This window comes from Lolium rigidum, chromosome 4 (genome assembly GCF_022539505.1).
Source record: "Lolium rigidum isolate FL_2022 chromosome 4, APGP_CSIRO_Lrig_0.1, whole genome shotgun sequence".
Taxonomy (NCBI): Eukaryota; Viridiplantae; Streptophyta; class Magnoliopsida; order Poales; family Poaceae; genus Lolium; species Lolium rigidum.
In genome coordinates, this window is record NC_061511.1 from 224,616,893 (window position 1) to 224,644,342 (window position 27,450).

At 47.6% G+C, this 27,450-nt stretch overlaps 1 protein-coding gene across 1 annotated transcript; it reads left to right on the forward strand.

Moving 5' to 3' along the window:
• On the forward strand, nt 1–27,450 carry LOC124648322. Its single transcript, XM_047188108.1, has 15 exons — nt 1–370; nt 3,531–3,618; nt 4,150–4,300; nt 4,675–4,807; nt 5,284–5,572; nt 6,078–6,261; nt 6,702–6,803; nt 6,892–7,227; nt 7,539–7,622; nt 8,417–8,500; nt 8,592–8,737; nt 24,058–24,193; nt 24,286–24,355; nt 27,256–27,351; nt 27,431–27,450. The coding sequence occupies exons 1-15, from the start codon at nt 1–3 to the stop codon at nt 27,448–27,450; spliced, it is 2,289 nt and encodes a 762-aa protein (XP_047044064.1).

Consider the following 27,450-nt stretch of genomic DNA (forward strand, 5'->3'; position numbering starts at 1 on the left):
ATGGACTCGGACGGCGAGGACGTCATGGCCACGCTCATGGACGAGGAGCTCGCTGTCGCGGCGGCTACCAGGGATGCCGTTGGAGACGACGAACATCTGGCGATCCTCATCTCCCTCTTTGCCATGATCGTCGAGGAGGACAAGCCGATCATTGGTGGATCCGCGCCGGGGCATCGCAAGAGCAAGCCAAGGGAGATGATGGAAGGCTACTGCATGCTCTACGCCGACTACTTCGCCAACGATCCATTGCACGGCGATGCCGCATTCCGCCGTCGTTTCCGAATGAGTAGGAAGCTCTTCCTCAAGATAGTCGAGAATTTGAGGGAGATCGACTACTTCAAACTGAAGAGAGATGCCATCGGCGAGCTTGGTTTCTCGATAATCTGTTGGAGCATTTGTAGATTCTCAAAGGCGCCGTCTAGTTTTTTTATTTGTTTGCCATTGTGATTTACCTGAAATCGCAGTTCGAGGTTTTGGGTCATTGGATTTTCCGATCCGATGGCCATCTTGTTTCTTCTTCCTTCCTACTCGTACTTCCTGTGCTAGCGTGCATCCTTCTTCTAACCCCGGATGGCGCGGTTGCTTCCCTTGCACCGGTGCCCCAACCATTACCCCAACATTTTCCACTGCGAACCTTCGCCATCTTCGTACCCTCGAGTGTTCCGGAGGGCCGCCGCAATGGCGCGGGGGCGAGCAGGTGGCGTCGGTGCTGTGTAGCGAGCGCGCGGCTCCTTCCTACGGCGCAGCCCTCGTGTGGTGCAGCCCGCCAGCCAGAGTGAGCCAGGTTTCTCCCATGGGTCTGACCATCTCTGGTGCTCTTATCCTCTGCCGCAGCTGATTATTTGGTATTTCCTTGTGTTTTGGCCCCTACGGATCCTGTCTTTTTTTACCTACAGAACCACTCAAATCACCAGTAAATTGGAGATTCGGTGAAGTTTGTTGTGAAAAAGAAGAGCCCTCGCTGGCATCCGGATGATTTTTATAATGTTCAATGGAGTTTATTTCTTATGTATTCTTGCAGACCTTATTTGATTAAATAAAGATTGCAAAATCACATGCCTTATTTTTTCCTGAGGATGAGTGGGTAGTATTTTTTTCCTCCTTGAGCTCAATGAATTTTCTGAGGAACTAAGAAAAACATCTTTAGGGCCTCTTTGGTTCGAAGGAGAAGTGGAGGAATACCATAGGAACAGGAATTTTTCTATAGTGTCATTATTCATCGGTTTGATTTAAAGGAATGAAGCAAAGAAAAATCCCTTTGATCCAGGGCATCTTTGATTCACAGGATTTGCATAGCAACTTTGGAGGATTCAAATCCTTAGGAACTTTCCTATGGTGGTTGTTTGATTTGTAAGATTGTCTCCCATAGATTTCTTTTCGTAACTAAAATCCAACATCCACTCGAACATCTTTTTCGGAATTCTTTGTTTTTTGTGACGAAATCAAACAAACTTTGGTGAATATGAAGTCCTCTAGGATTGGAGTGGACATGACATTGTAATCATGCGTTTTTCGTATTCATGCGTTTCTAGAATCCTGCAAATCAAAGAGCCAATTTTATAATCCACTTGGACCTCCTTTTCAAAATATGATGCACGAAGAATGAGACTGAGGTCTTCAGTGGCATAGTAACATCTTAGTTATACCTTTTCATCTGATTTGACTATGATTTGATCATGCTTATTAGGATTCTTGTGTTTTTCCTATTACTGCGAACCAAAGGCCGAAGTTTATAAAATTCCTGTGTTTTCAGTTCACCGTTTTGCACATAAATTCCTATCTTATTCTTGTGCCCTTGAGAAATATCGTTAGTTGTGTGAGAAGGTCGTATTCATGTCCTGTCTCCTAAAAACTAATGCCCTTGTTTGAGGCCTTTGCGTATCATTTTCTTCAGCATATTATGCAGACACGCATTTTGGAGTTATCGATCTTTTGTCTGGGTTTTGATGGATGGTCCTTTTTTTTTTGCGAAACACAGTACAGACGTAGACGCTCACATATACGCACATACACTCACACCTATAAACGCACGCACGTACACCCTACCCCTATGAGCATCTCCGAGAGACCGCGTCCAAGAAACTGACATGCATTTCATTGCTTCTCATTTGCTTCTTGAGTTTTCAACCTTTGAGGGGAGGCTTGGCCTATGCGAGCTGATCTTTGTGGGCTGCTTCACAAGGAATAAGGATAATCGTATAATCACCCTCTGGGTAATAAATAAGGGCACCAAACTTCCACATTTTATTTAGGAGATGCCCTATCTTCCCTTAAAGAGCCAGCTTATTGAATAGAGCTGTCACTCCTTACCTTACCTAAGACCCCTTCGGGATATCTTTTGAAAACCTTTTCTCTGAAAAGAAAAGATGTTTGCGATCCCTTGCCCGCTCGATTAAAGAAAGTGGGATCTGGCCAGGACATACTTTCTAAATGGAATCCATTACCTGATCAACCCCAAACCCGAGTCTTGCGGTTCCGCAAGAAAGAAATTCTAAGCACATCAACCCACAACCCCCAATCTTTGAGGGCTCATATGGAGGGCTTCTAGACAAGAACAGAAACAACTAGTGTAAAGCACATCAACCCCCCTTTGCCACTAAGTATTTGTTCCTTATTGTCTTTTATGGAGGCAATTTGAGGTTAGATTATGTATTTCTTGCATATGTTGGTTTGTCCGATGGTCTGTTATCACTTCTGAATTTCCACAAGTATGTTCATATTTCGTGCATGTCTTGCCTACCTATATTTTAGATTCACATTGTTCTTCTTCAACTTTAAGAACACTATACCTCTTTCAGGGTAATAGGCCTGATTTAGTTTGGAAGTATGTGCTTTTGAAATAAAATTACGCCCGGTTGATGGATTTTACTGTTTATAGGAGGTGAACACAACCAGATGCAGGGATAAAGCAATTGACTTGAATCAGCCACCATGCAGCGAACAAGGTATGATATGAATGTGTGTGTGCTGTCATTATAATCGAACAAATAGTCTATTTTATTGACCTGGTCCTTTCAAATATTAAGAGGAATTTGCAACATGCCAACCTGTTTAGCACTGAAACTTAGTCCATGGCAAAGCTCACCTTAATTTCGATAGTCTAAACACCTCACGCAAGTGCATATAGGTGGGCGAGAATCTGCAAAGCTCACCTTAATTTAGCATTACATCTGTAGATATTGTACCTTACAATATGTATTTCCAATAAAACTTCTACTGATTTTGTGAAGAATAGGAAGACTTGTCCCTTTTCATCAATATTATCACTCATCAGTCATTTGCCTCCCCCCTCCCCAGTGTTCACGTTTGCTGGCTCCGCCACTATATCAATCCGATAATGTTAACATATGCATCGAGTTTTTTCTTAGCATGAACTTAACACTGATATATTTTTTTGCGAAATTACTCAACACATATACCTTATCTTTTGATGACTGTTGTTTGCTCCTTTGTATTTTTTTCTTGAATATATCATATGCTACAATATTTATTGCAGAATATTTGCCTCAATTATTATTTGTTTATGGTAGGTTGTGGCTTCACTGATGTATTGCTGGCAAGAGATAATAAGAACATCTGCCGGACCAAAGTTTATGACGTTCCCAATCGCATCACAATGTATGTTGATTTTTATTCACCCGTCAATTCTAGAGTGATAACTACATATAGTTTTTGACCAAAATTGTTTTTCTGTAGATAATTTTTTTCTGTATCATACGGGTGCCCAGCACTGGATTTAGTTTATACCGTACTGGTTGTGCTTTTGATTGGTGTTATAAATAAATATCGTTGCGCTCTTGGTTAATACAATGATACTCTCTCCATCCCATAATATAAGATGCTATTACACAGTGGCAGAGCTACAAAGAAATTTACGGGCGGGCCAAGCTAAAAAAAAGCAAAAAAAATGTTCTTAATCATACCACTTCACCTAAACATTAGATTACTCAAATCTTTTGTTCATTGGTTACAGAACAGCAGATTATTGGTAAAATAAGCATCCTCCGTCTTATTATGCAACCTTATTTTGATCTTTGATTGGCAAAATTATGGAAGCATTCCGTGTGTTATTTTTTGCATTTATATGCATGCTTGTTTTATTTTGTCCAGTGGTGTATAGTCAGAGTAATTTATGATTTCCTTTTATAGTCCCTTTGTTTGGCCGATTATGAAGTTCATGCGGATGGATCAGTACCAGCAGAATGATTTCCTCAAGTTTTCACTACATCCTGATCCAGAAAATGATTACCAGGCAAAAGAATGGGGCATATTTATGCGTTTCCTTCGTGAAAACAAGAAGGTAAATATTATCTCCAGTGTATGCATATTTATAGTTACTACATGTTATATCTTTAAGTCACCCTTCCAAGAAAACAAAACTGTGGGAGAATTGGGCCATCTAGTTACTGTCCTATGAGATCTTATGGCAGGTCGTGGCTAGCTTCAAGTGTCAGACATGGTTTGATGTAACAGACACACATGAATCAAGAAGTATAAATTAATGGTGGGGGAGAGAGATGCCTAGTGTTGTAGGAATTCTTAGTTTTGAATCAACTAAATTAGGTCCGAGAAGGGTTTCTGGGAAGTATGTTGTAATTTCTAATACCACATTCTAGTAGCTCCATTTTGCTGTTTGTAATGCCAGGGCCCTTGTTCTTCTCTTGTGTTTTTTAGGCCGGTGTTGTTGAGTTCAGGTCTATCACCTTCCACATTCTTGCTCCTGAATCTCACTCTTACTATGCGGAGGTCTTCTATGAGACCGTACTGAAAGATCCTGGAGTCTGCAGAAAGATGGAAGGGAAATCTGGTGAGAATTTTTCTGTTACTTTTTAAAAGCATTGCATTGTGAGGTAATTCATTATTAATTCTCTGCACCGGTATATTTTAGCCAGCCTGCTGTATTGTTCCCTTATTTCATAGTGGGAAGCTCATTGACTATTGGCAAGACATCTCTAAACTGGCAGTTTATGTATGTTGGTGACATCACGTCATCTCCTTAGAGTCATGTTTGCTGTTTTCTTTTTTCTTTTACTTTGTTCGTCTAGATCTTCACCTCTCTTTTAAAAAACTTAAAACGGCAGAAGCGGCCCTGATAGTAAGATTTATTGAAAATGAAGTACATACAAGGAGGAATATACACGGGAGGGAGGGGGATTATATTAAAGGTCTGGTCTTTACTTGACGGTAGTTATATCCATTTTGAAACTGAAGTTTTGCATCATCATATTAGATTTTGGAGATTTTAATTGTTTGCTTATTGACGCTTATCTTCTGCCCCGCCAGGGAGATCCAACACAAGTGAGGAGACTTGTGATAACATACGACATACAAAGGAGATGCAGTCTTTACACAAACTCCATAGATTTGTTCCGGAATCTTCAACATGCGATTCTATTGAAGATGGTCCTAGAGTTTTAGATCCAGCAGTGAAGAATAAAACATCTACCCTTGCAAGCAATTTTGTGAAAACAAGCCCTAGTTATTTAAGAACACTCAGTCAGACACATGCTGGGTGGATCTTTGGAGCAATAGCAGAGCTCATTGATAACTCTAGAGATGCTAGTGCATCCAGGTACATCCATTTCTTCAAGGTGCTATAATCAGAAAGTTGATTGTTTGTGTAATTTGTAAACCATTTTTAGGCCCAGTTTAACTTCATCGGTGTGAGTTCAGCTCCATTATGTTATTTTATTTAGTTTAGATAATATTAGTTCTAGCGATAAAACATAACGATAATACATATAAAAAAAATTTGAACTTGTTATTCAGTAATATTTCCAAAGCTAGTAGAATAAAAGGGTAGGGTAAAAAATTGACTGCACGGAAAGTTAAGCACTAATTTTAACCATGCATTTTGCTTCTCTCCTGGTGAATTTGTTACATCAGATCCTGCTTTTAGTGGTATATGGTTTTAGGAGCTTCAAGCTGGTTGTAGTTTTCACATAATGTGACCTGTAGCATACAATTTCTAAATAAATCCCCACCGAGCTAGTATCTTTGACATCTTTTGAAGACTATCTAGAGTTTATTTGATTGCACTAACTGATTCATTCTTTTTATTTTCCTTATTCCGGAAGGTTGGATATTTCCATCCAATCTATGTTTTCAAAGAAAGCAGGGGGGAAAGTTCCTGTCCTATGTGTATTCGATAGTGGCCATGGAATGACCTATCATCAAATGATGAAAATGGTCTTATTTGGCCACGACAGACCAAATGAGCACCGCCAGGATCAAATTGGGAGGTTTGGAATTGGATTTAAGGTAAACAAATGTGTGAAGATATTTTCTAATGTCTCACACTCTTATACTTTATTTTACTGACCATCACTGTGATCCGTGTTATTAATGGCCTTTTATATATTTTGATATCTCGATTTTTTCTGATTTATTTGAAATGTGTGACTGAGACCTGCCTGAGTGTGATAAAGGAACATTTTTATTTACCTCAGACGATTATGCACTACTTAGATGGGTAATGCTACAGGGTAAATGAGGGCATCACATGCATCATTTTTTTGTTTGTTTTATGCAAGCATATTATGGAAATGCTACAGTTGTCTCTTAGTATCCTTTCGTAGGTTTTTTTGTACGATGCAAGTGCCATGCTCCAGGTTGCTTTACCTTTGATCATTCCTGTCCTGTATGACTAGGAATTTGAAAATTTTAACTGCAAAAGCAATAAGCAGTTTGCGGTTTTGTAGACTGGTGCTATGAAACTTGGGAAAGATGCACTTGTGCTTACCCAAACTTCAACTTCTAGATCAATGTCCTTCCTATCCCAGTCCTTCAATGAAAGTAAAACTGTAAGCATGGTTCTGCATACCCCCTTCATTCTTTGTATATTGGCATGTTAAGAATATAAATATGTAATAATAGTATGATTTGCTATAGAATCTTGAGATCCCTGTGGTGGCATATTGCAAGAAAGGGCAATACATGGAATTTGATTTGAATGTCCAGTCTGAAGCTGCTGCGGAATATAACCTGAATGCTATTAAGGATTATTCTCCGTTTAATGAGTATGTCATTGGAGAAAAGGTTTGCTTATTTGGTGAAGAGGGTACTGGCACACAGATTTTCATATGGAATTTAGATAGATGGGGTAAAGAATACACCTTGCAGTGGAACTCAGAGAAGACCGATGAAAATCCTGTAGGCCATGATAACAGAGACATATTAATCCGTTCAAAAAGAGTTAGATCACGTCCAGGACAAACAAGTAGCAATGTATGTAACTTCTCATCAACATTTGATTTGTTACTTTTCTTTCAGACATCAAATAACCTTTCAGATTTATCAACCAGAAGTGTATCATTCTAATGGTTGCCATGCAACTAGAAGCATAGGTGCACTTTATGTTTCTGCACATTGTCCTTAAAATTATATCAGTGACATACCCTTCACACTTGTAGTACTAAAATGTCATGCATGACTTTTAATTTGAAAACTAGCAATTTTTTGTCAGAGCGTTAGTGGCAGTAATTCTTAATTTCGTTATTTCGATGATCACTAGCACTGATTCAATCATATCCTACAAGGTACCGTTGGACTATTCGCTTAAAGCTTATCTAGAAGTTATATTCCTGAATCCTCAGATGAAAGTCACTGTCCAAGGGTCTCCGGTAAATACGCATATGACATATATATATATTTGTGTTGTTACATGTCATATTTATGTGTCCATGTTCTTATTTTTTCCAGGTTATAACCTGTTATTTGGAAAACAGCCTTCATAAGAAATCTCTTATATCTGATGAAATTATGGGAAGAACCATTCATCTGACTCTGGGTAGGAGTGATGTAGAATGGGGTAGAGTGAACTGTGGAGTTTTCTTGTATTGGCACGGCCGTCTGATAGAGGTGGGATTAGTTGTTATTGTATTAAATCACACAAACTTGTGCACTTTCATTAGCTATATTACACATCGTTACTTCTTGACTGTTCCACATCAGAATTAGCTGGTCATCCCATGCACACATTAAATATAGATTACAAAAATATATTTCTTCCATTACTTGCTATGGTAGAGATGGAGAACGAATTTAGCCCCATTTTTCTGGGCATGGAAACGTTGAATGTGCCAGTAACGAATTCCAACTTCGCCAGGTTTGCTGCCCAAACCGTTTTACCACTGTACTGACTGTATCCTCTATATATGTACATACACAGTGTATGAGCTTCAGATATTGCAGTACAAATCAATAACAACTTAACAAGTGACTTACCTGTGTGTGTGTGTGCGTGCGTACGAGTAGAGAGTTTTCTATCAAATGTAACAACTAGCAACTATTTGCAGGAATTAATTGAGCTTTAGTTGTACATCACAGGCAGTATATGCTCCTTTTGTTCCAGCAAAGCTGTTTGCACCCTTTGTTATGTATTATTTTTTGTAACTTCGGTTTGTGTTCTTCCCAGTCTTACAAACGAGTTGGAGGTCAAAAGCACAATGCTGTCACAGGTCGTGGAATAATAGGAGTTGCAGATATTACTGACCTCATTGTATGGTTTGTTATTATTATTCTATGCTGTTCTCTTTTCCTATTGTCTTACCCTTGTGTCCCTGGCATCGAAACTCCTGATTTGTTTACAGGATGATGAGGATGGTAATACTTGGGTTCTTAATAGCAAACAAGGGTTTCAAGATTGTGAAATGTATGCCAAACTGGAGGAGTGGCTCGGTAGAAAAACAGATGAATACTGGAATACAAATTTTGACAATCTTGAATTGGTATGGATGTATGATTTAATATATATTGGAAAATATGTTACCCATATCTTATGATGAAGTTCATTATGATCTTTTTTGCGTTTCAAAACACAAGAACAACATGATATTCATAGATGATAACATTGTACTACATAGGTTACATCTATTTACATCTGTAGAAAATACACGTGTTTTGTATTTACTACGGTAAATATAAATGAATCTATTTACAGATATGTAATGATGCTATCAGGGTTTACTGTCAGCAGTAACTAAGTTGCACTTCAATCCTTGTTTCATTTTGTCTCAAAGAAGCTAAATGTTGATCTTATACAAGACCTAAGTTCTCATTTTTACCTTTCCTATTGTTCCATAATATTCTACAGGGTTGTGTTTACTCATTTCATGCATCATTCACTCTAGTTAACTTTCTTTATCCAGAGAAAAGGGGGTGAGGTCATCAAGGCTGTTGATGACGTGGTGCAGTGCCGCAGCTGTCGTAAATGCAGAAAGCTGAACCAGGGCTTCAATACAGCATCCCTACCACTTGACTGGTTTGTATGCAGTCATACTCTTTTTTATCATAAGGGCATCTCCAGCGGCGCGACGCATTTTGGACGTCCGAAATGTCCGTTTGCGTCACGCGGCGGACGCGGGACAGACCGTTTTTGTCCGCGCGTCCGTTTGCACCTAGGGGTGGCTCCAGCGGCTCGACGCATTTCCGCGTTTGCATCAATTATGAAGTTTCCAAACAACAAAATAAGGAATTCAAGGAAGTCATAGTTATTACATTTAAATTTTTAAAAGTCTACATGAAAATAAGATAATATTTCTCTAGGCATGATCTTCATGGCCAGCCAATGTCCACTGTCGTTGCCTAATCGACGGTGCCTCGGAGGAGGGATCCTCACGAGGGGGAGAAGAAGTAGGGGCCATAGGGCGGAGTGCACACGGGACGGTGGTACACGAGTTACCCAGCTTCGGAACACCTGCACGATGACAGGGCCTACTGCTCGCTTGTCCGGAATTATCCGGGCGCTTTCGCGTTGTTACAATGAGTTGTGGTTGTGCCTCTAGGGCTCCCGGGATCCGGCTTATAAAGGCGCACGGATCTAGGGTTTACACGGAGAGTCCTAGCCGGATTACAGATAGCCTAACTACGGTACAATATCTTGCCGTGCACGTCACGGATCCGCCTTCCATACACGTCGTCCTGGATCCGGGTTCCTCATGGGCCTCCATGGATCCGGGTCACTCCTATGTCGGTGCGGATCCGGCCTGCCGATCTCGGGCTCGGACTTCTTCCTTCATGATCAACGACAGACTGGGCCGCCCGATGGGCCACATGCCTCATCACCGTCTCGTGGGCCACCCGGGCTTGCCGGATCTAGGCACCTGTCGATGGTACACCTATGAAGTATACCCACAACAGTAGCCCCCGTAGTTCTCCGAGTTTCGCCTGCAGTTTCCGCCTTGCTCGGTTCATTATAATCTCCGGCAAACGTTGGTAACGCGGAGAAACTTGAAGAGCTCCAACTTTGCATTTTCTTCTTTTTTCCAACTTATAGCCGGAAAATGCTCCCACCCCGCGGGACTTCATCCATCGACGTTCAAAAGAACATCTCCGGGTTACTCCCTGCTCGAATGAGAGACAACTTATCTTCACGCAATTACCCGGAATCTTAAAAGACTCAAACGGTTCCGCCAATTCTGGCGCCATTTTTGCGCGATTCGCGCGGTAACTTATCTCTAGCCATTTTTACCGCTAGGGTTTGGGACACGTGTCACACATCCAACGGCGCGACGCTTGCGTTCCGACCACAAGATGCGGAACACGAATCTCATTCCCTCAGCCTATAAATACCAGCCGTCGACCCCTTTACCCCTCATTCACCCCCTTCTCACCTCTCTTCCGAGCGCCGCTCGTTGAGCCTCTCCTCCGCCGCGCCGGAACCCGCCGGAAAATCGCCGGAACATCGCCGGAGTGAGCCCTCCGCCGCAGTGTTCTTCGTGTTCTTAACTCCGGCGAACCACCGCGCAGAAAACCTCCCGCCGGCGACTCCGACCACCGCACGCGCCATTACGGTACGTCCTCGAGCTCAAACTTCGCGTCGTAGTTGGTAGGGATGAACTTGGGGAAGACGAAGTGGGATCCGACTAAGGAAAGTTTCCGCCAACCTTTTTCTTCAGATGTCTTCAACGACTCCGCCTCCAAACTCGGAACCGATAATGGCGACGCCAATCTCCTCCGCCCCTCCTCCCTTTGTTCCCGTCAGGCTGGATCCTTCAAAAGATTCCGGCAAGGAGACTGAGGGAACCTCCGCTCACCCGGAGAAAACCTCCGGGGCGGGCCGATCGGAGCGAGCAAACGGAAGAGGCTGCCAAAAAATCAAAAGCTCGGAAACGCGACTCCGAAGCTAAGGGGAAGTGGTGGCCCTGCACCACCACCGAGATGGAATTGAAGAATCTCGAGTCGGAAGGCTTCCTGCAACCCGGAAGCTGGAGGTCAGTTCCAGATGAACCAACTCCGGCTCCAAGGGACGACGAGATGGTGCTGACGAAGGCACTGGTGGAGCGTGGATTTTCATTCCCGCCTTCGGATTTCTTCCGGGAGATTCTGAAGACGTATGGACTCCAACCCCACAACATATCTCCGAATAGCGTGCTCGCCATCAGCAACCACGTCGCTCTCTGCGAAGGCCACCTCCGGGTAACTCAGAGCTTCCCTTGTTCCAATATTTCTTTACTGTCAAGAAAGAGAAGATCCGCCAAACTTCCGAATTGCCAACTTGCGGATCCATCACTTTCCTCCTCCGCCCGGGTCGCGTCTACCCCCACACCGATCGCCATGAATCCGCGAGGTACTGGTCCGGAGGTTTCTTCTACCTGAAGGACGTCTCCGACCCGGCGAGCGACAAAAAACTTCCAACATTCAAGAACAGCCCCGCCAATGAAACTCCGGCATGGACACAGTGCCCCCACCTCTCCGACTCGCCTCAGCTAAACCGCGCAGTAAGGCGGATCTGCAAGCTCACGGAGGAGGGGCTCACAGGGAAGGATTTAACCCTCTCCTGGTTTACCAAGCGGATCCAGCCGCTCCAACACAGGGACCGCCTGATGTTTGAATACACAGGGCGCGAAGATTCAATGCGCGCCACAAAAGATAATCTGTCCGCCGACGCTATTGATAAGAGGATCCGGCTCCTCCTCAAAATCCCACGTGAACTCCATGTTCACGTATGCAACAAAGACATCCACACGGAGGGATCCGGAACCGCGGTACGCCATCTGGACTTGGTTTATTGTTTTTCTTCAAACTTTGTCTAAGTGTTTATCTTTGCATTAGCTCGAAGCGCTTGGGGAGAATGAACTCGGAAATCTCCTCCGAGTCCCATCCACCGGTAACCCGGATCCAGAAGCCGCATCGGAGGCGGAAGCTCCCGAAGCCGGCCGTCCCGCGAAGAGGAAAAGGCCAGCCCCTTCCAGCCCCCCGGCGAAACGCCCCCGCGAAACACTCGAGCATCGCGGCTACTCGGAAAGCCGAGGCGGAAAAGAAGCGCCTCGCGCTGATCAATACCAGCAACAAGGGGCAGCCTGCCATCCAGCACTTTTTCAAGCCTTCCGGGTAAACGTTTACTTCCGAGATCCAAGTTCTGGTTTTTTCGCTCAAACTCGTACTTATGCTTTTATGTTTTTCCTGAAGTTCCGGAAGCCAGCCTCCCAAGGCCCCAAGGGTCATCAAGAAGAAGGCCAAACCATCTCCGGCTTCTTTCCCCATTACTCCTGAGGTGGAAGTTCCGCCCAAGGCTTCATCCGCCGGCAAGCCGGATCCGAAGGACATCATTGACCTTGATGATCTTCCTGAAGACCCTGCCCACCATGGCGACTCCACCCAGGGGACCTCCACACCCATTCCTCCACCAGATCAACCAAGTTCCGCTTTTGCGGGACCTACTAATGAAGAACAAGAGCAAAAGGTCAAGCTCCTCCAAGTTACCAATGCGACCCGAGTCAGCCTCGAGCCAACTCCGTCCATCCAAAAACTTACCCTTGCACAGCGTCACGCGGAGGTTTCCGAGATGCTGAACAAGGTATGGGGGAAGCCGGACGAGGAGACGCGAGATCTCGCGGAACTGGAGAAAGACTTGAAGGATTTTTTCGCCAAGCACAGGGAAGTGCGCTGGTAATACTAGCCCCCAAGCATTGGGTGATATAGTTCCGTGTAACGTGTATTATCCGATGCTTTCCCAGAATGTACTTTAGACGGAAATTTAAAATTTTTTATATCTCACTGAATTCCTCGCTAGCCCCCAAGATTTTAAATATCCGGCTAACTCCCTGCTGCTGACAGACCACACGGAAATTGCACGAAGATTTGCGCATCCATGTGCTTGAGCAGATCGCGGAGATCGAGGGGCTGCGCCAGAACGCGGAAAATAGCCAAAAGGCTATCCAGCTGCTGGAGACCCGCCTGAAAGGTACGAGATTCGGGTCTTTCTCTTTTTGTGCTGTCATAGTTCATGATACATAATATGTGCAACTTGTCTGCCTTCAGAAGAAACTGCTAAGCGCTCCACGCTTGATGAGCTTTCCGCCAAGGTCAAGGTGCTTGAGGCGGAGAACGAGTCCCTCCAAAACTTTATGAAAGAATCCTCAAGCAAAGAGACTGAAGCGAGGAGGGAGCTCTCCGAGAAGCATACCCGCGAGAAGGCGGAGCTGATTGACAAGCTGGAGAAGAGCCAAGGCCGCGTGATCTCCACAATTGCCAAGAACAAAGCCCTGGAAACGGAGGCGGAAGCCATTGACAAGCTTATCTTCCGTAAGCATTTTTCCGCGTCGTTGCTCCGACCATCTTGCATGTTTTCTCTGACGGAACCGAACCTCTTTCTTCCACGGCAAGCCTTGGCTTTGAGTGGACAAAAGATTCAAACCCGACGAGGACGGAGGCATACGAGGAAGCGCGGAACTCAATTGATGCGGCTGTTTGGAGCCTGTCGCGGAATCGCCACGGCTCCGTCGCTAAAGAAGGCCAAAACCTCGGTCATCGATACAATGACCAATCTTATGCGACAGTGCCGGAGTTCATCAAGGACTGGCAGAAATCTTCGGCGCGCGGAGCCGCCTCCTTGGTCCCGGCCACCTGCAAGGCTTTCTTCCCCTCACTCAACCTCGGCGCAAGTTGCACGCGGAGCCCCGAGAGTTCCGACATGAGCGCCCTCCTCGCGGAAGCCGAAGGCTATGAAGAGCTGTTTGTCGGGCGAGTGGATCACTCGTTACGGTACAACAAGCACAACCTGCCCGAAGGTTTTTCCGATGCGAGAGGAGGGAGCAAGCGAGCCGAGTTTTATGGGGAAGGATCCGGGTCCAGCGAGCGAGCATTCGGAGGAAACTCTGGAAACGACTGCGAAGCCGGATCCGGTGACGGTGATGACGGCTCCGGCTACCGGCAGATCGAAGAGGAGGACTCCGAGTAGAGTTCCTGTTTGAAACAATGAAACAAGTTGCATCATTTTGGCCCCGGCGAGGGTTTGTAATAAGACTTTAAATTCTTAAGTAGCTAGGAACGAAACGATTATGCATGGGGCGGAAACACTTATCCTGCTATCCGTTTAATATTATGTGCATGTTTCGTTTTATGTCGGAAAGCAAGTGCTGATCTCGTTATTTTCCGGCTTACCCGCTTGACCTTCCACGAGCCGGAAAACCTAGCCGGAGATGCTCGCCAGCGGCGACGAAGCCCAATGGCAATCCGTCCATAACCGCGGAAACAAGCCCCCAGGCATAGGTGCCGGAAATCGCTACTAGGAATCCACGAGTTCGCAACGGATAACAACTTAATCGAGAAAACTTAAGCTTACGTCCTAAAGGACGATTTTAGAAATCACAACTTTTATACACGCCTAGGCGGAAAACATCCAGCTCTGCGGTTTTAGTCGGAAAAAACATACACGATCTAAAATGAACAAGTAAAGGAGGTAAAAGACTCAAAGAGTGAACCATAAGCTTTATTTCATTGATCATGTGTAACTATTACAGAGTTTGTAACTCGGAAAAATATGCTAAGTGTAGAAAGGACGTAGCTGTGCTATATTCCAAGGGCGATCTGTTTCATCGTAGATGTCATCCGGATCCTCACGCTTGCGTTTCCGGCGCCGGTTAGCGGGTCTATCCCTCGGCTCGCGGAAATCGACAAGGTAATACGATCCGTTATGAAGCACTTTGCTAACGACAAAGGGTCCTTCCCATGGAGATTGCAGCTTATGGTCTTTCACCTGTCGAAGGCGGAGGACCAGGTCTCCGGCCATGAAGGAGCGTTTCCGAACTCGACGACTGTGATAGCGTCGGAGCTTCGCTGGTAGATGGCGGAGCGCTGGTCGGCTAGGTTCCGAGCTTCTTCGATCGAGGTCCACGGATAGGCTGTCCGGCCTCGTCGAGCTGTTTCATCGTTATAGGCGGAAACTCGCGGTGAATCATGGATGATGTCGGAGGGAATCACGGCTTCGGATCCGTATACCGGGAAGAAAGGGGTAAACCCTGTTGACTCGTTAGGGGTAGTTCGCAAACTCCACAAGACAGCGTCTAGTTCGTCGGCCCAAGCTCCAGCTGCTCGTCGCGGCGGTTCTTCAAGGCGTGGCTTGATTCCGATAATATTAGACCGTTAGCTCTTTCAACTTGACCATTGGATTGTGGGTGAGCCACAGATGCAAGGTCCAATCGAATCCCCATTGTCTCACAATAATTCTTCAATTCTCCCTGAGCGAAGTTTGTGCCATTATCTGTGATTATGCTGTGTGGGATGCCGAATCTCAATACGAGGCTGATGACAAATTTTAGTGCCGTAGCACCGTCGGCTTTTCTCACTGGCTTGGCCTCGATCCACTTGCTGAATTTGTCAACGGCGACCGGGAGGTATTCACAACCACCGGGAGATGATCTTTTTAACTTACCAACCATATCGAGCCCCCGGACCGCAAATGGCCGGGTGATAGGTATGGTCTTCAGCTCTTGGGCTGGAGCGTTTGGTTGAGTAGCGTAGTACCGACAACCTCGGCAGGTCTTGACTATCTTATCGGCATCTTCTTTAGGCGTGAGCCAATAAAAGCCTAGCCGAAAAGCTTTTGCAACGAGCGACACGGGAGCGGCATGATGCCCGCAGTCCCCTGCGTGGATCTCTCTGAGGATTTCAATGCCATCTTGATTGGAGACGCATTTGAGAAATACCCCTGTTGCGCTTCGTTTGTAGAGCTGTCCATCGACAATTGTGTAGGATCGTGCTCGTCTGAGGATCTGGCGCGCGAGGACCTCGTCCTCCGGCAACTTCTGATCGATGAGGTAGTCCAGGAAAGGCTGTGTCCAAGCCGGAATGGTAGCCAATACCTCTTTAGCCGGAGACACCGCCACTTCGGGTTTTCCGGGTTAGCGCCCTTCACCGAGGGTATCCGGAGATGCTCTAGGTAAATTCCGGGCGGAATTGGCTTTCTGCCGGATCCGAGCTTGGATAGCATGTCCGCAGCTGTATTGTCGTCTCTTCGACGTACTTGACTTCGTATCCGAGGAAGCTCTTGGCGATCTCGTCAACTTCGTCTCTGTAGGCCGCCATGACGGAATTTACGGCGTTCCGAGTTCCGGCTACTTGCTGTGCCACCAGGTCGGAATCTCCGCAACAAATTATGTGCTTGATCCCTATTTCCTTAGCGATGCGCAGTCCGTGAAGTAGAGCCTCGTATTCCGCCATGTTATTTGTAGCTTCGAAGTGGATCTGCAGGACATACTGCAGTTCTTCTCCGGTAGGGGACTTCAGGGTGACTCCGGCTCCTGAGCCTTGATGCTGCTTGGATCCGTCGAAGTGCATGACCCATGTTTCTGGTTCCGGCTCCAGACTTTCATCCGGAGCTTCTGTCCAATCTGCAACGAAATCTGCCAAAACTTGGGATTTGACCGCAGTCCTTGGCTTGTAAGCGATGTCGAAGGCGGATAATTCGATGCCCCATTTAGCTGTCCGTCCTGTTGCGTCAGCGTTGTTGAGAATTGTTGACGGCGGAGCTTTGCTCACAACTCATTCTTGGGTGCTCTTGAAAGTAGTGTCTCGGCTTCCGGCTGCCTAGGAAAACTCCATAAGCTAGCTTCGAAAGTGAGGGTATCTTTGCTTTGACTCCGTCAGCACCTCGCTTATGTAGTAGACAGGTCTTTGGACGTCATATTCATGACCTTCTTCCTTTCGCTCCACCACGATGACGAGGCTGATGACTTTGTTGGTAGCCGCCAGATAAAGGAGCATTGGCTCTGACTCTGCTGGGGCTGCCAGGATAGGTGGGGAGGTAAGTATTTCCTTCAACCCTCGAAGAGCTGCGTCGGCTGCGTCGTCCCAGACAAATTTGTCTGTTTTCTTCAGACAACTTGTACGGAGGTAGCGCCTTCTCGCCAAGACGGCTAACAAACCTACCGATTGCTGCGACACAACCAGTTAGTCGTTGCACATCTTTGAGACAAGTTGGCCGTTTGATACACAGGATTGCCTTGATTTTTTCCGGGTTAACCTCAATGCCTCTGTGAGAGACTATGAAGCCAAGGAGTTTTCCGGCTGGCACGCCAAAGACGCACTTCAGCGGATTCAACATCATCTTGTACCGACGGAGATTCTCAAAGGTTTACGTGAGGTCGCCGATCAAGTCGGATCCTTTCCGGGTCATGACCGCGATGTCGTCGACGTAGGCGTGCACGTTCCGGCCGATTTGGTCCTTCAGGCATCGCTGCATCGTACGTTGGTAGGTGGCACCTGCGTTTTTCAAACCAAAAGGCATAGTAACATAGCGAGTAAGTGCCAAACGGGGTAATGAATGAAGTCGCCTTTTGGTCGGATTCCTTCATCCGGATCCGATGATACCCGGAATACGCATCAAGAAAACACAGAAGTTCCGCCCGCCGTCGAATCAATGACTTGGTCAATGCGCGGCAGGGGAAACGGATCCTTCGGGCAATGTTTGTTCAAGCCGGAGTAATCGATGCACATTCTTAGTATTTCGGTGTTCTTTTTGGGTACAAGGACGGGATTCGCGACCCAATCGGTGTGGATAACTTCTATTACAAAACCTGCTTCTAGTAACTTTGCTAGTTCCATTCCTATGGCGCGGCGCTTCTTATCTCCAAAGCGTCGCATAGCTTGCTTCACTCGGTTTAGCCCCGGATTTATGTTGAGGTAGTGCTCGGCGAGTTCCCTAGGTACTCCGGACATGTCGGAAGGTTGCCATGCGAAGATATCCATGTTAGCGCGGAGGAACTCGACGAGCGCGCTTTCCTATTTGGGGTCCATGTTGGCTCCGATCGAGACTTGCTTGCTAGGGTCATCTTCCTTGAAGCCGACTTTCTTGGTCTCAATCGCGGCCCCGAAGGAATTTTTACGTTCGGAGATCTCGCTTCTTGGTGGTTTGCATCTCGGTCGGATCCACCGCGGCCCCGTAGCCTTTCGGCTCTTCTCCGGATATGACAGACTCTGCGAAGGCGGCTTCGCCCAACTCGCACTCATGAGCCTTCTTGTAGTCTCCGGTTATGGTGATCATACCATTGGGACCCGACATCTTGAGCTTGTTGTAGATATAGCACGCCCTTGCGTGGAACTTGTGGTAGGTGGGCCTGCCGAAGATGACATGGTAGGAGCTCTTGAAGGGCACAACTTCGAACGTGATCTTCTCTTCGCGGAAATTATGAACATCGCCGAAAGACACGGGAAGTGTGATGCTGCCAAGGGAGTTCGCCTTCTTACCCGGAACCACGCCGTGAAACTCAGTGGTGCTGTGTTTGAGCTGTTCCTTGGTGAGGTTCATCCGCTCCAGAGTCTCCAGGTACATGATGTTCAAGCTGGCCCCACCATCCATGAGGCACTTGGAGAAGTCATACCCGTCTATGCGAGGACTCACAACCAAGGCGTAGAATTCTTTTGGCACAATGGAGGGATGATCCTCCCTGTCAAATGTGCACGGAACTTCCGACCACCTGACATACTGCGGCACGGCCGGAAGCTGTGGCGTTCGGGATCCGGGTAGCTGATTTTGTAGCGCGGATCGTTGGGGTTCCGAGGAAGGTGTGGTAAGCCCCCACGCTCTTTTTCTCGAAGGGGTTGGATTTACCTGCGGATCCGGCTTTGGGATCCGGCGAGTTATCATCCTCGTCCATCGCCTCGGAACTGTCATCCTCCTTGTCCTTGTTCTTGCCCTTGCCTCCTTTGCCGCGTGGGCGGTGCTTCCGGGCTCGCTTGTATCCTGCCTCCGGGTCGTTCTTGAGGTCGTTGACCCACTTGCAGTTGCGGTTGGTGTGAGTGGACTTCCCTGTAGCCGGATCCAAGTGGGCCAGGCAGGGCATGTCTCCGTACTCCTCGTATGTTTGCGGAGCGCGGGATCCGCCAGCAGTGACCTCGGAGGTATGCTGTCGACCCCTGCCGGCTCCGCCTCCACGGCCGCGTCCTCTTCCGCCTCCTGAGCCTCCGCGTTGGAATGCCATGGCGACCATGTCGGATCCACCACTCTTCTGGTCATCAGGGTTTTTGCGTTTGTGGCCGCTGTTGTTACCGTTATCACGGTTCTTCTTTTGTCTGGTGCGGGGGATTGTCTGTAGCTGCGATATCACCGCTCGCGTCGTCATCGGCGGCGGTGTGATCACCGGCAATGGAGATCATCTCATCCAAAGTCAGTTTGTTGGCGTTAGCCAAACATGTAAGCTTATGCCTCAGCAGTCCTCCTCTCTGCAGTCCACCAATAAAGGCGTACATGGCAGTGGTGTGATCGACGTTTTCGCACTCGTTCCTGCATGCCAACCATCGTGTGAGGAAGTTTCTTGAGGTTTCTCCCTTCTTCTGGATACAAGCTTGTAAGTCGCTTGCTGTGGCGGGTCTTTTGTAGGTGCCCCTGAAGTGTTTCTCAAAAGCGGTCTTCGGGTCGAACCGGCAAAAGATGGAGTTTTTCTCGAGGTCGCCGAGCCGGATCCGGGCTGGTCCTACAAGGTACAAGCTGGAGCATGCGGCGGGCGATATTAGGGGTTCCTCCGGCGAAGGTTACGGCATTGTAGTAATCCTCAATCCGGGTATCCGGCCTTTCGGTGCCATCATAATGCTTCGGGTTTCCGGGTAGCTTGAGGGAGCTCCTTGGCTTTGGTTCCTCTCGAATCATCCTGCCAAAGCACTTCGGTCCGATGTAGTCAGTTCTGTATTCGTTGAGGCGTTCCCGCGCGTCGCGCGAGCCGTGTCGGGGGGACTGCGAGCGAGAGCGAGATCTCCGGCCACCGCCTCCGCCTCCACCTCCGCCGCCACCGCTAGGTGGTGGTGAGGGAGACTCGCGAGGGGGCCGATCCGACCTTCGCTTCCGCTCGCAGATTCTCCCCGGCCCTCCCGGTGCTGGCTCCGGCTCCTGCGGCTGCCTTCGCCATGACGCTGGCTGCCCTGGTCGTTCCGGCTCCGGCGGGGCTCCGGGTCGCGCTCCTCATTCCGGCTCCTCCTCGGCTCGGGCTCACGATCATTGTTCTGATTCCGGCGAGGCTCCGGCGTGCGCTCCCTGTTCCGGTTTCCGGAAGGCATCACGATGTCGCGGATAATAATTCCACCATGCCCTTGAGGCCTGGTGTTTCCGGCTGGACTGCGACGACGAGGGGGACGCGGGTAACCATTAGGCGGAGGAGAGGCGTTGCGGTACTTGTCTCGTCCGGAGTACATTGCATCCTTTCCCTTTCTCGGATCTGACGGAGGCGTCTTTGACGGTACGGGGATCGGATTTGGGTGTTCCCTGGCTTTCCTTACGCGTTCCGAGGATCCGGTTCGCGACTCGTCATCTCGCTGGCGATTGTTGCGGGCGTCCTTCTGCGCGGTGGAGACGCAATGCTCCGGGTTGGATTCCAACTTGCGCGAAGTATCTGCCTTGCTCTGCTGTTTAACCGCTGAAGCGACGAGCGTGCGCAAGTAGTTGATGTCAACCTCCTCGTCACTTTTCTTCAGAATTTCTGCAGCTCTTGCCGAGGTTGTCCTTTGGGGTAGCGAGCGGCTGCTGTTCGGCGGGGGTTGCGAAGTTGATCTCGCGGGGAGGGATTGCTTCTCTGACGATTCTATCGGCCTCCGCCTGTGCGTAGGTCATTTTCACCTCCCACTCCGCTCTCATACTCTTGACTTGCTCGAGCGTTGCGGTGACTTCGCGATCCTGTCTTTCAAAGCGATCCATGATCAGTGCGGCTTCTTCCCTCTCATCCAATATAGCGGCTGCGGTGTTGGCAAACTTTTTGGCTGTGGCCGGCATCTCCTTTCCGGTGGCCTCTAAAGCCTCCGGATCTGCGGCATCGCCGGGAGTTATTGGCTTGTTGAGGACGTCCGACTTTGCGACCAAATCCATGCGTGCTTGTGCAACTATCTCTTCGAGCGACGGGAGGCTCTCCGAGGAAGGATCCCTACGGGGCCGTTCCCGCGACATCGGAGATCCATGGCGAGATGGTCGGGGGTCGGATTGAGTGTCCGCCGCTTCGGATCCGTCTTCTCCAAGCGCCGCTACGGTTGCAAGTACACGCTTAGGGCTGGGCGGAGTCGACTTCGGGCTGGTCGCTGAAACCATATTCCCCTAGCTTGCGGACGAAGTCATCGGATTCCATGGACGGGGAGTCTCCGGAAATTGGGCTCGGATTACCCAAAATCGATTCTTCGGCCGGAGTCTCGCTTTCTCCGACGGCCTCCTGCCGATCCGGAGCGAGCGTTGTTTTCCGGGGCCTCATCCTGCACGGGACCAGCTCCGACTTCATGGGGGGCGGTTCCGGCGGTATGGGCCAAGAAGTGTACGAAGTGACACCTTTGCTTCTCTAACACCTGGGAGACCCGGGCGGATCTGCATTGGTCTTCCACCGTTACTTCCTGCTCGGGGGCGGATTGGGTGGGTTTTGATTTTTCCCGATCTAAGGCGGAATCTTCGCTAGGAAGTTCCGGCGTCTCGGATCGGATCTTCGCGGCTCGCGTCCCGCTCGGCGGCGGTCGCGTCGGCGCTACTTACCGGTGGGTTTCCGTCGGAATCGACGGTTTCCCCGATGAAGATGTGTATGCCGCCAAGCGGGACGATGGAGAGCTTGACGGGGTCGGTTTTAGCCGGAATCCAACACTCATCCGGAGGGACGATCGGCAGATTTCCGGCGTAAAGGACACGCCCCACGGCGATGGTGTCGTCATAGCTTCCCATGGCGGAACCCTCCCGGTTCCGGCCTCCGGACGCCGCAGGCCCCACGGTGGGCGCCAAGCGTCGTTGCCTAATCGACGGTGCCTCGGAGGAGGGATCCTCACGAGGGGAGAAGAAGTAGGGGCCATAGGGCGGAGTGCACACGGGACGGTGGTACACGAGTTACCCGGCTTCGGAACACCCGCACGATGACGGGGCCTACTCGCTGCTTGTCCGGAATTATCCGGGCGCTTTCGCGTTGTTACAATGAGTTGTGGTTGTGCCTCTAGGGCTCCCGGGATCCGGCTTATAAAGGCGCACGGATCTAGGGTTTACACGGAGAGTCCTAGCCGGATTACAGATAGCCTAACTACGGTACAATATCTTGCCGTGCACGTCACGGATCCGCCTTCCATACACGTCGTCCTGGATCCGGGTTCCTCATGGGCCTCCATGGATCCGGGTCACTCCTATGTCGGTGCGGATCCGGCCTGCTGATCCTGGACTGGACTTCTTCCTTCATGATCAACAGCAACTGGGCCGCCCGATGGGCCACATGCCTCATCACCGTCTGTGGGCCACCCGGGCTTGCCGGATCTAGGCACTGTCGATGGTACACCTATGAAGTATACCCACAACATCCACTGATGCTCAATCAGATCCGTTTTTGGTACGAGGTGAAGCCTAGCGCACCTGTTGCATCGGGCCTGCATTGGAAGTAGGGGTCATAGTTTCTGACGCCCCGTAGAATGACCAAGAACAAGTCCCTTGACATCCTGTACCGGCGCCGGAACACTTTTTCCGGGAACACCGGATTGGTGAGGTGGAAGTAGTCCTTGTGGAGGCGGGCCTGCCCTGCCACTCTGTTGCGCGGTAGGTTTTTGGAGCGCCCCTTCACAGAGCCCCGGTGCTCCGGCCCCAGGTTTGAGGTGAAATCGTGAATCATAGAGGCCGCAGTAGTTGCCAATGTTTGGGTCGACTGATCGGACTCCTCGTCGGAAGAGGAGTCAACGACCTCCGCGCGGAACTTGTTCAACATCTGCCACATGTCCATCTGCGTGGGTACGAGCTGCGGATCAATGACCGCGCACAATAGCGCCGAAAACACGAGTAAGAAACCTACTGACGCAATTGACCGAACAGGTCGTGGGCGGCGAGGCCGGACGGCGCAACCGGCAACGTTTGGCCCCAAAACAGCCGGCAGGTACGCGACGGAGCCAAGCCCGAGTACGATCCTGCTCTCCCGCGCGGCGACAACGGAGCCGACGGCGAGTACTGCGGCGCTGCGGCGGGACGGCGGCGGGTGGGGTTGGGGTGGTGGCGTCGCACTAGGGCAGCAAACAAGGGGAAAAAGAAGCAAATCGAAGCGGTCGATTTCGCTGTCCCTGACTTGCGGGACCGGGTAAGAAATGGAGGACGTTCGGCGCGTCCGCGGAGACGCAAACCTGGCGCATATTTGGGCCAGGTTTGCGTCTCTGCGGACGGGCCGGTCACTTTGCGTCGCCCCGCTGGAGCAGGCCCCAGACGCATTTCCGGTCACGGCGGACGAAAACGGTCTCAGCGTCCGTTTGCGTCACGCCGCTGGAGATGCCCTAAAGATCCTTTTAGTTGACGAAATGCAATGACTAACATTCTAATAATTGTGTTCAAGTACACCTTAGCTACTGTGACCAGGGTTTAAGTTCTTGCTCGAATGGTTTCCCTGGCCTCATGTGATATCTGGTAAACTGGCAGTAACTGTTCAAAATCAATTATATCCAAATCCTTTGAATATCATAGCAACTTTAACTTAAAGTAACTTAGAAAATCCTGAGTTTAAAACATAAACTTTTTACCATAGAATGTCATACTCTGAACGCTCACGGGAGCAACACTATTCCTTGTACATAGAGTTTTGGAACGTTGACTGAAAGATGCTGGGATTACTATGCTTACTTTTCGGTTTACTGGATGATCTTTCATGTTAGCATTAAATTTAGTATTTGTCACCAAAATAGTATTCGCACAGGTAAACTTATTCGGTGACAAATTAAGTTATTTTCTAAGTAGGCTTGTATCACCACAAGTATGGTGCTTCAGAACAGGAATTTCAATAATTAATATCTTGATCCAGTTAAGTTTATACACCACACATAAAACCTTTTTGACAGATCTGAAGTGTTCATGTTGTGAAATTTCAGGTTTTGCCATATGGAACCTTTCAATGGGAATTGTGATATTCCAGAGGAAGAACTAGAAGTTGCTGTGATCACAGTTGCCGAGAAGATATCTGGCCACAATAAGGTTGAAAATTTCAGACAAGATGAAGATGTGAAGGTAACTTTAAATGCAAAGCTTATATTTGTAGTTCATCCTTTGTGAAAGTCAGGGTCAACAACAGTAAGAAGTTAATCCTGCTGTGTGCTCAGAATGTCAGGTTAATCTCACCCCCAACTCACAGCAAGGGAATGTCATCTTCAGATTCCACCATCTGTGAAGGTATGCATGTTCTGTAGATAAAAAGAAGCTCCGGATCAACAGGGATGATGATAACCCCTGTTCTTTTTTAGATTGTTTTTTCTTACACGAGCTAACAATCTGCTACCAACAGACGAACTTTCGAGCGGGTGTAGGAACAGGTATAAGAAACAACGTTGAATGCGAATGCACGGTAACCATTGTCTTTTTTTTATCTTTGTAACCATGGTCTTATATATTTCATCCTTTTCATTTCTCTGAAACCATCTTTCTTTCCACGTTATCGAAGGGGGTAGGAGGAACGGAGCTGCAGGAAGAGTGGAGTGGGTACCCTGCCTCAAAGCTCCATGCGAGGCCATCCGGCTAGTGGCTTATGCGACTTCTAAATGGCTTGGCCGCTTTCCTCTTCCTCTCGGAACGCTTTTTCTAAACTAATCTCGTCCTGATACTTGAAAACCAAACTAGTAGCGGTACTGGTTGGAACGCTTTCATGGTTGGACCTAGTGTGTTTTTAACGAACTGTTTGGACTGGTGAAACTGAATTTCGCTTCTCTGTGACAATTTGTTGAAGATGCTCTTAGTGTTGTCACAAACCTGTAACCAGCGTATTGTAGTCTTGTTCACTGCCCTTGGCGAGATCCTTGAATGGAAATCGCTAGGCTCAGTGGGGGGCAAATCTACCAACCAGTCTTGATTCTTGAAGATCTCATCTTCAGGCTGCTCTATCCTGCTTCAATCTCCAACCTGATTTACGGAAAAGCAAATTATCACAAAATCAGCTAGGTGCTATGTGACCAGTCACACAGGGTCAGACGGGCCTTGGGCTGGTGCCTGAAGACAAAGCCCATGCCGGGAACTTAGCAGCTGGTCCTAGGGGCTTCAGGGTCGGTCCTAGCCGGCAATTCCTATTCATCGCTTAATGCGGGCGCGATCGCACGAGCCGCATACCCTGTCGCTCTATGGGCCTGGCCCATTTTGTTTCGTTCTCAACGCGCTCGATTCTGCTTCACCGGATGGCACGATGTTGTGACCTCGCGATGGCTCGCCTGTTTTCTTCCTTTTTCCTTTTCGCTTTTTTTTTTCCCTGTAGGAGGCTTCGCCCAATGGTTTTCTGTTTTAGTTTTCCGGCGTGTTTCCCTGCTTTTCCTAGTTTTGAATTTTTCTTCCTATTTTTTTCCTATTTTTTCCTTTTCTTCACTTTTTTTAATTATTTCGTCTCCTTTTATAATAAATATAATATTAATTTAAAAAATTGTTCAAATAATATAATTGTTCATACTGAAAAACCGTTCAAATAATATAATTGTTCATATTGAAAAATCGTTCAAATAATATATTTGTTCATATTGAAAAATCGTTCATAGAAAAAATGTTCATATTGACTTTTTTTCTTCCAAATAACATAAATGTTCATATTGAAAAAATGTTCATACTACGATATCGTCCAAATAACAAAGTATGTTCTCGGATTTTAAAAAGATTCGCGGTCCAAAAAATGTTCACATGTTAAAAAAAAGTTATTCACGGTTTTAAAAACTATTCACATATCAAATAAAAGTATTCAGAAGTTTCAAAAAATTATATTTAAGGATACAAAAAAAATGTATACTAGGTTCAAATATTGTTCAGGAGGTCAGAAAAAGTATGATAACAAATTAAAAAATCTCTAGTTTCAAAATAATGTTCACGGGATTGAGGAAAGTAAGATCACAAATTCAAAATAAAGAGGTCACTGGTTTGGAAAAATGTTCATGTGATTGGAAGAAAGTCGTTCAGATGGTTGAAAAATAATTCATGCATTTAAAATAATGTTCACCAATATTTTTAACAACGTAAAAATGTTTCGTGGCATTTGAAAAAAAAAATCACGGTTAAAAACTCTTAAGCTGACTTTACACCATTTAAAAGAAACCTGAAAAATGACTGTAGTGTCGCACCCATGTCCAGTTGTAGTGTCGTTCATGCTAAATCCATGTGAGCAGAAGAAGTAGTAAAGGAAAGAGAAGAACCAGTGCTTTCGAATATGGGCCGAGCCCATTAGGTAGAGCCTTACGCGTAACTCCCAGAATTGCCGCTTAAAGCGGGGAATAGGAGCACCCGTCCTAGCCTCCTAGGGGGCTGCGGTTGCGGACCGGTCGCCGTGGCCGGGGTAGGGTAAGGGCAGTCGTGCTGGATCTGCATTGATTGCACGCTCCCCCTCGCCTGTGGAGTCGGAATGCAAGCACGGTAGGTATTTTGAGTTCGCCGTTCCCATCATCGAGGTCACTTTTTTTTTTGGCAAAAAAGAACTCTCAGACAAGCTTGTGGAATGCATTGCTGGCCGGTGTGTACCCGAGGGAAGCCAGTTATCACTACTGAAGATAGGCCTTTCTGTCCTGGTCCGTAAAATTTTTTAGTCCTAGTTCGCCAACCAGGACTAGCTAGGCGGGACTAAACGTGAACTCTTTAGTCCCGATCCGATTACTAGCCGGGACAAATGGCCTTTAGGCTGGTGGACCTTTAGTTCCGGCTCGTAAGCCCAACCGAGACTAACGAATTATTTTCCAAAATTGTTTTTCTTTTTTTCTATTTTTATTTTTCTAATTGTTTGACTCGTTACTCTCACATTTGGACCATTTTAACACTAAGTACACTTAATCTTTAGTCAAATTCTAGACTTGGTCACATCTCGAGCAGCAGCGGCAGGCGCAGGATTTTGACTACGGGGCGACGTTTCTGGGCCATTAGTCCCGGCCTAGGGCACGTCCGAGACTAAAAATCTGGACGAAAGGCCTGTTTTCTACTAGTGTGTGGCTTTTGCTGGTGGCTTGTCAAGGTTATGTTTGACGGGCAAAGCCCCATGTACCTTGATTCTGGCTTTAAGAAGTTTGCCCGCGTCCACAACCTAGTGGTTAGATGCCTGTTGCACTTTCTCTATGAAGGTGAAGGCGACGTGAGCGTTAGGGTGTTCGACGACTTATCCCGCTGCAGGCACTACCACAGCATCGACTTCGACGAAGACAATGAGACAATCAGCTGTAACTTCTACGGTGTTCTTTATTTACAACGAAAATAACGAATGCCAATTAAAGTAACTATTGTAGGTTTCTGTCGCAGCCAAGAACTGGGACGCATAG

Excerpts from the sequence above, each read along its gene's own strand:
- LOC124648322 (XM_047188108.1), top strand. The coding sequence starts at position 1 with ATGGACTCGGACGGCGAGGACGTCATGGCCACGCTCATGGACGAGGAG. Across the intron at positions 3,619-4,149 it reads GTTCCCAATCGCATCACAAT|TCCCTTTGTTTGGCCGATTA; the intron begins GTATGTTGATTT and ends TTCCTTTTATAG. Across the intron at positions 27,352-27,430 it reads AGACAATGAGACAATCAGCT|CCAAGAACTGGGACGCATAG; the intron begins GTAACTTCTACG and ends TTTCTGTCGCAG.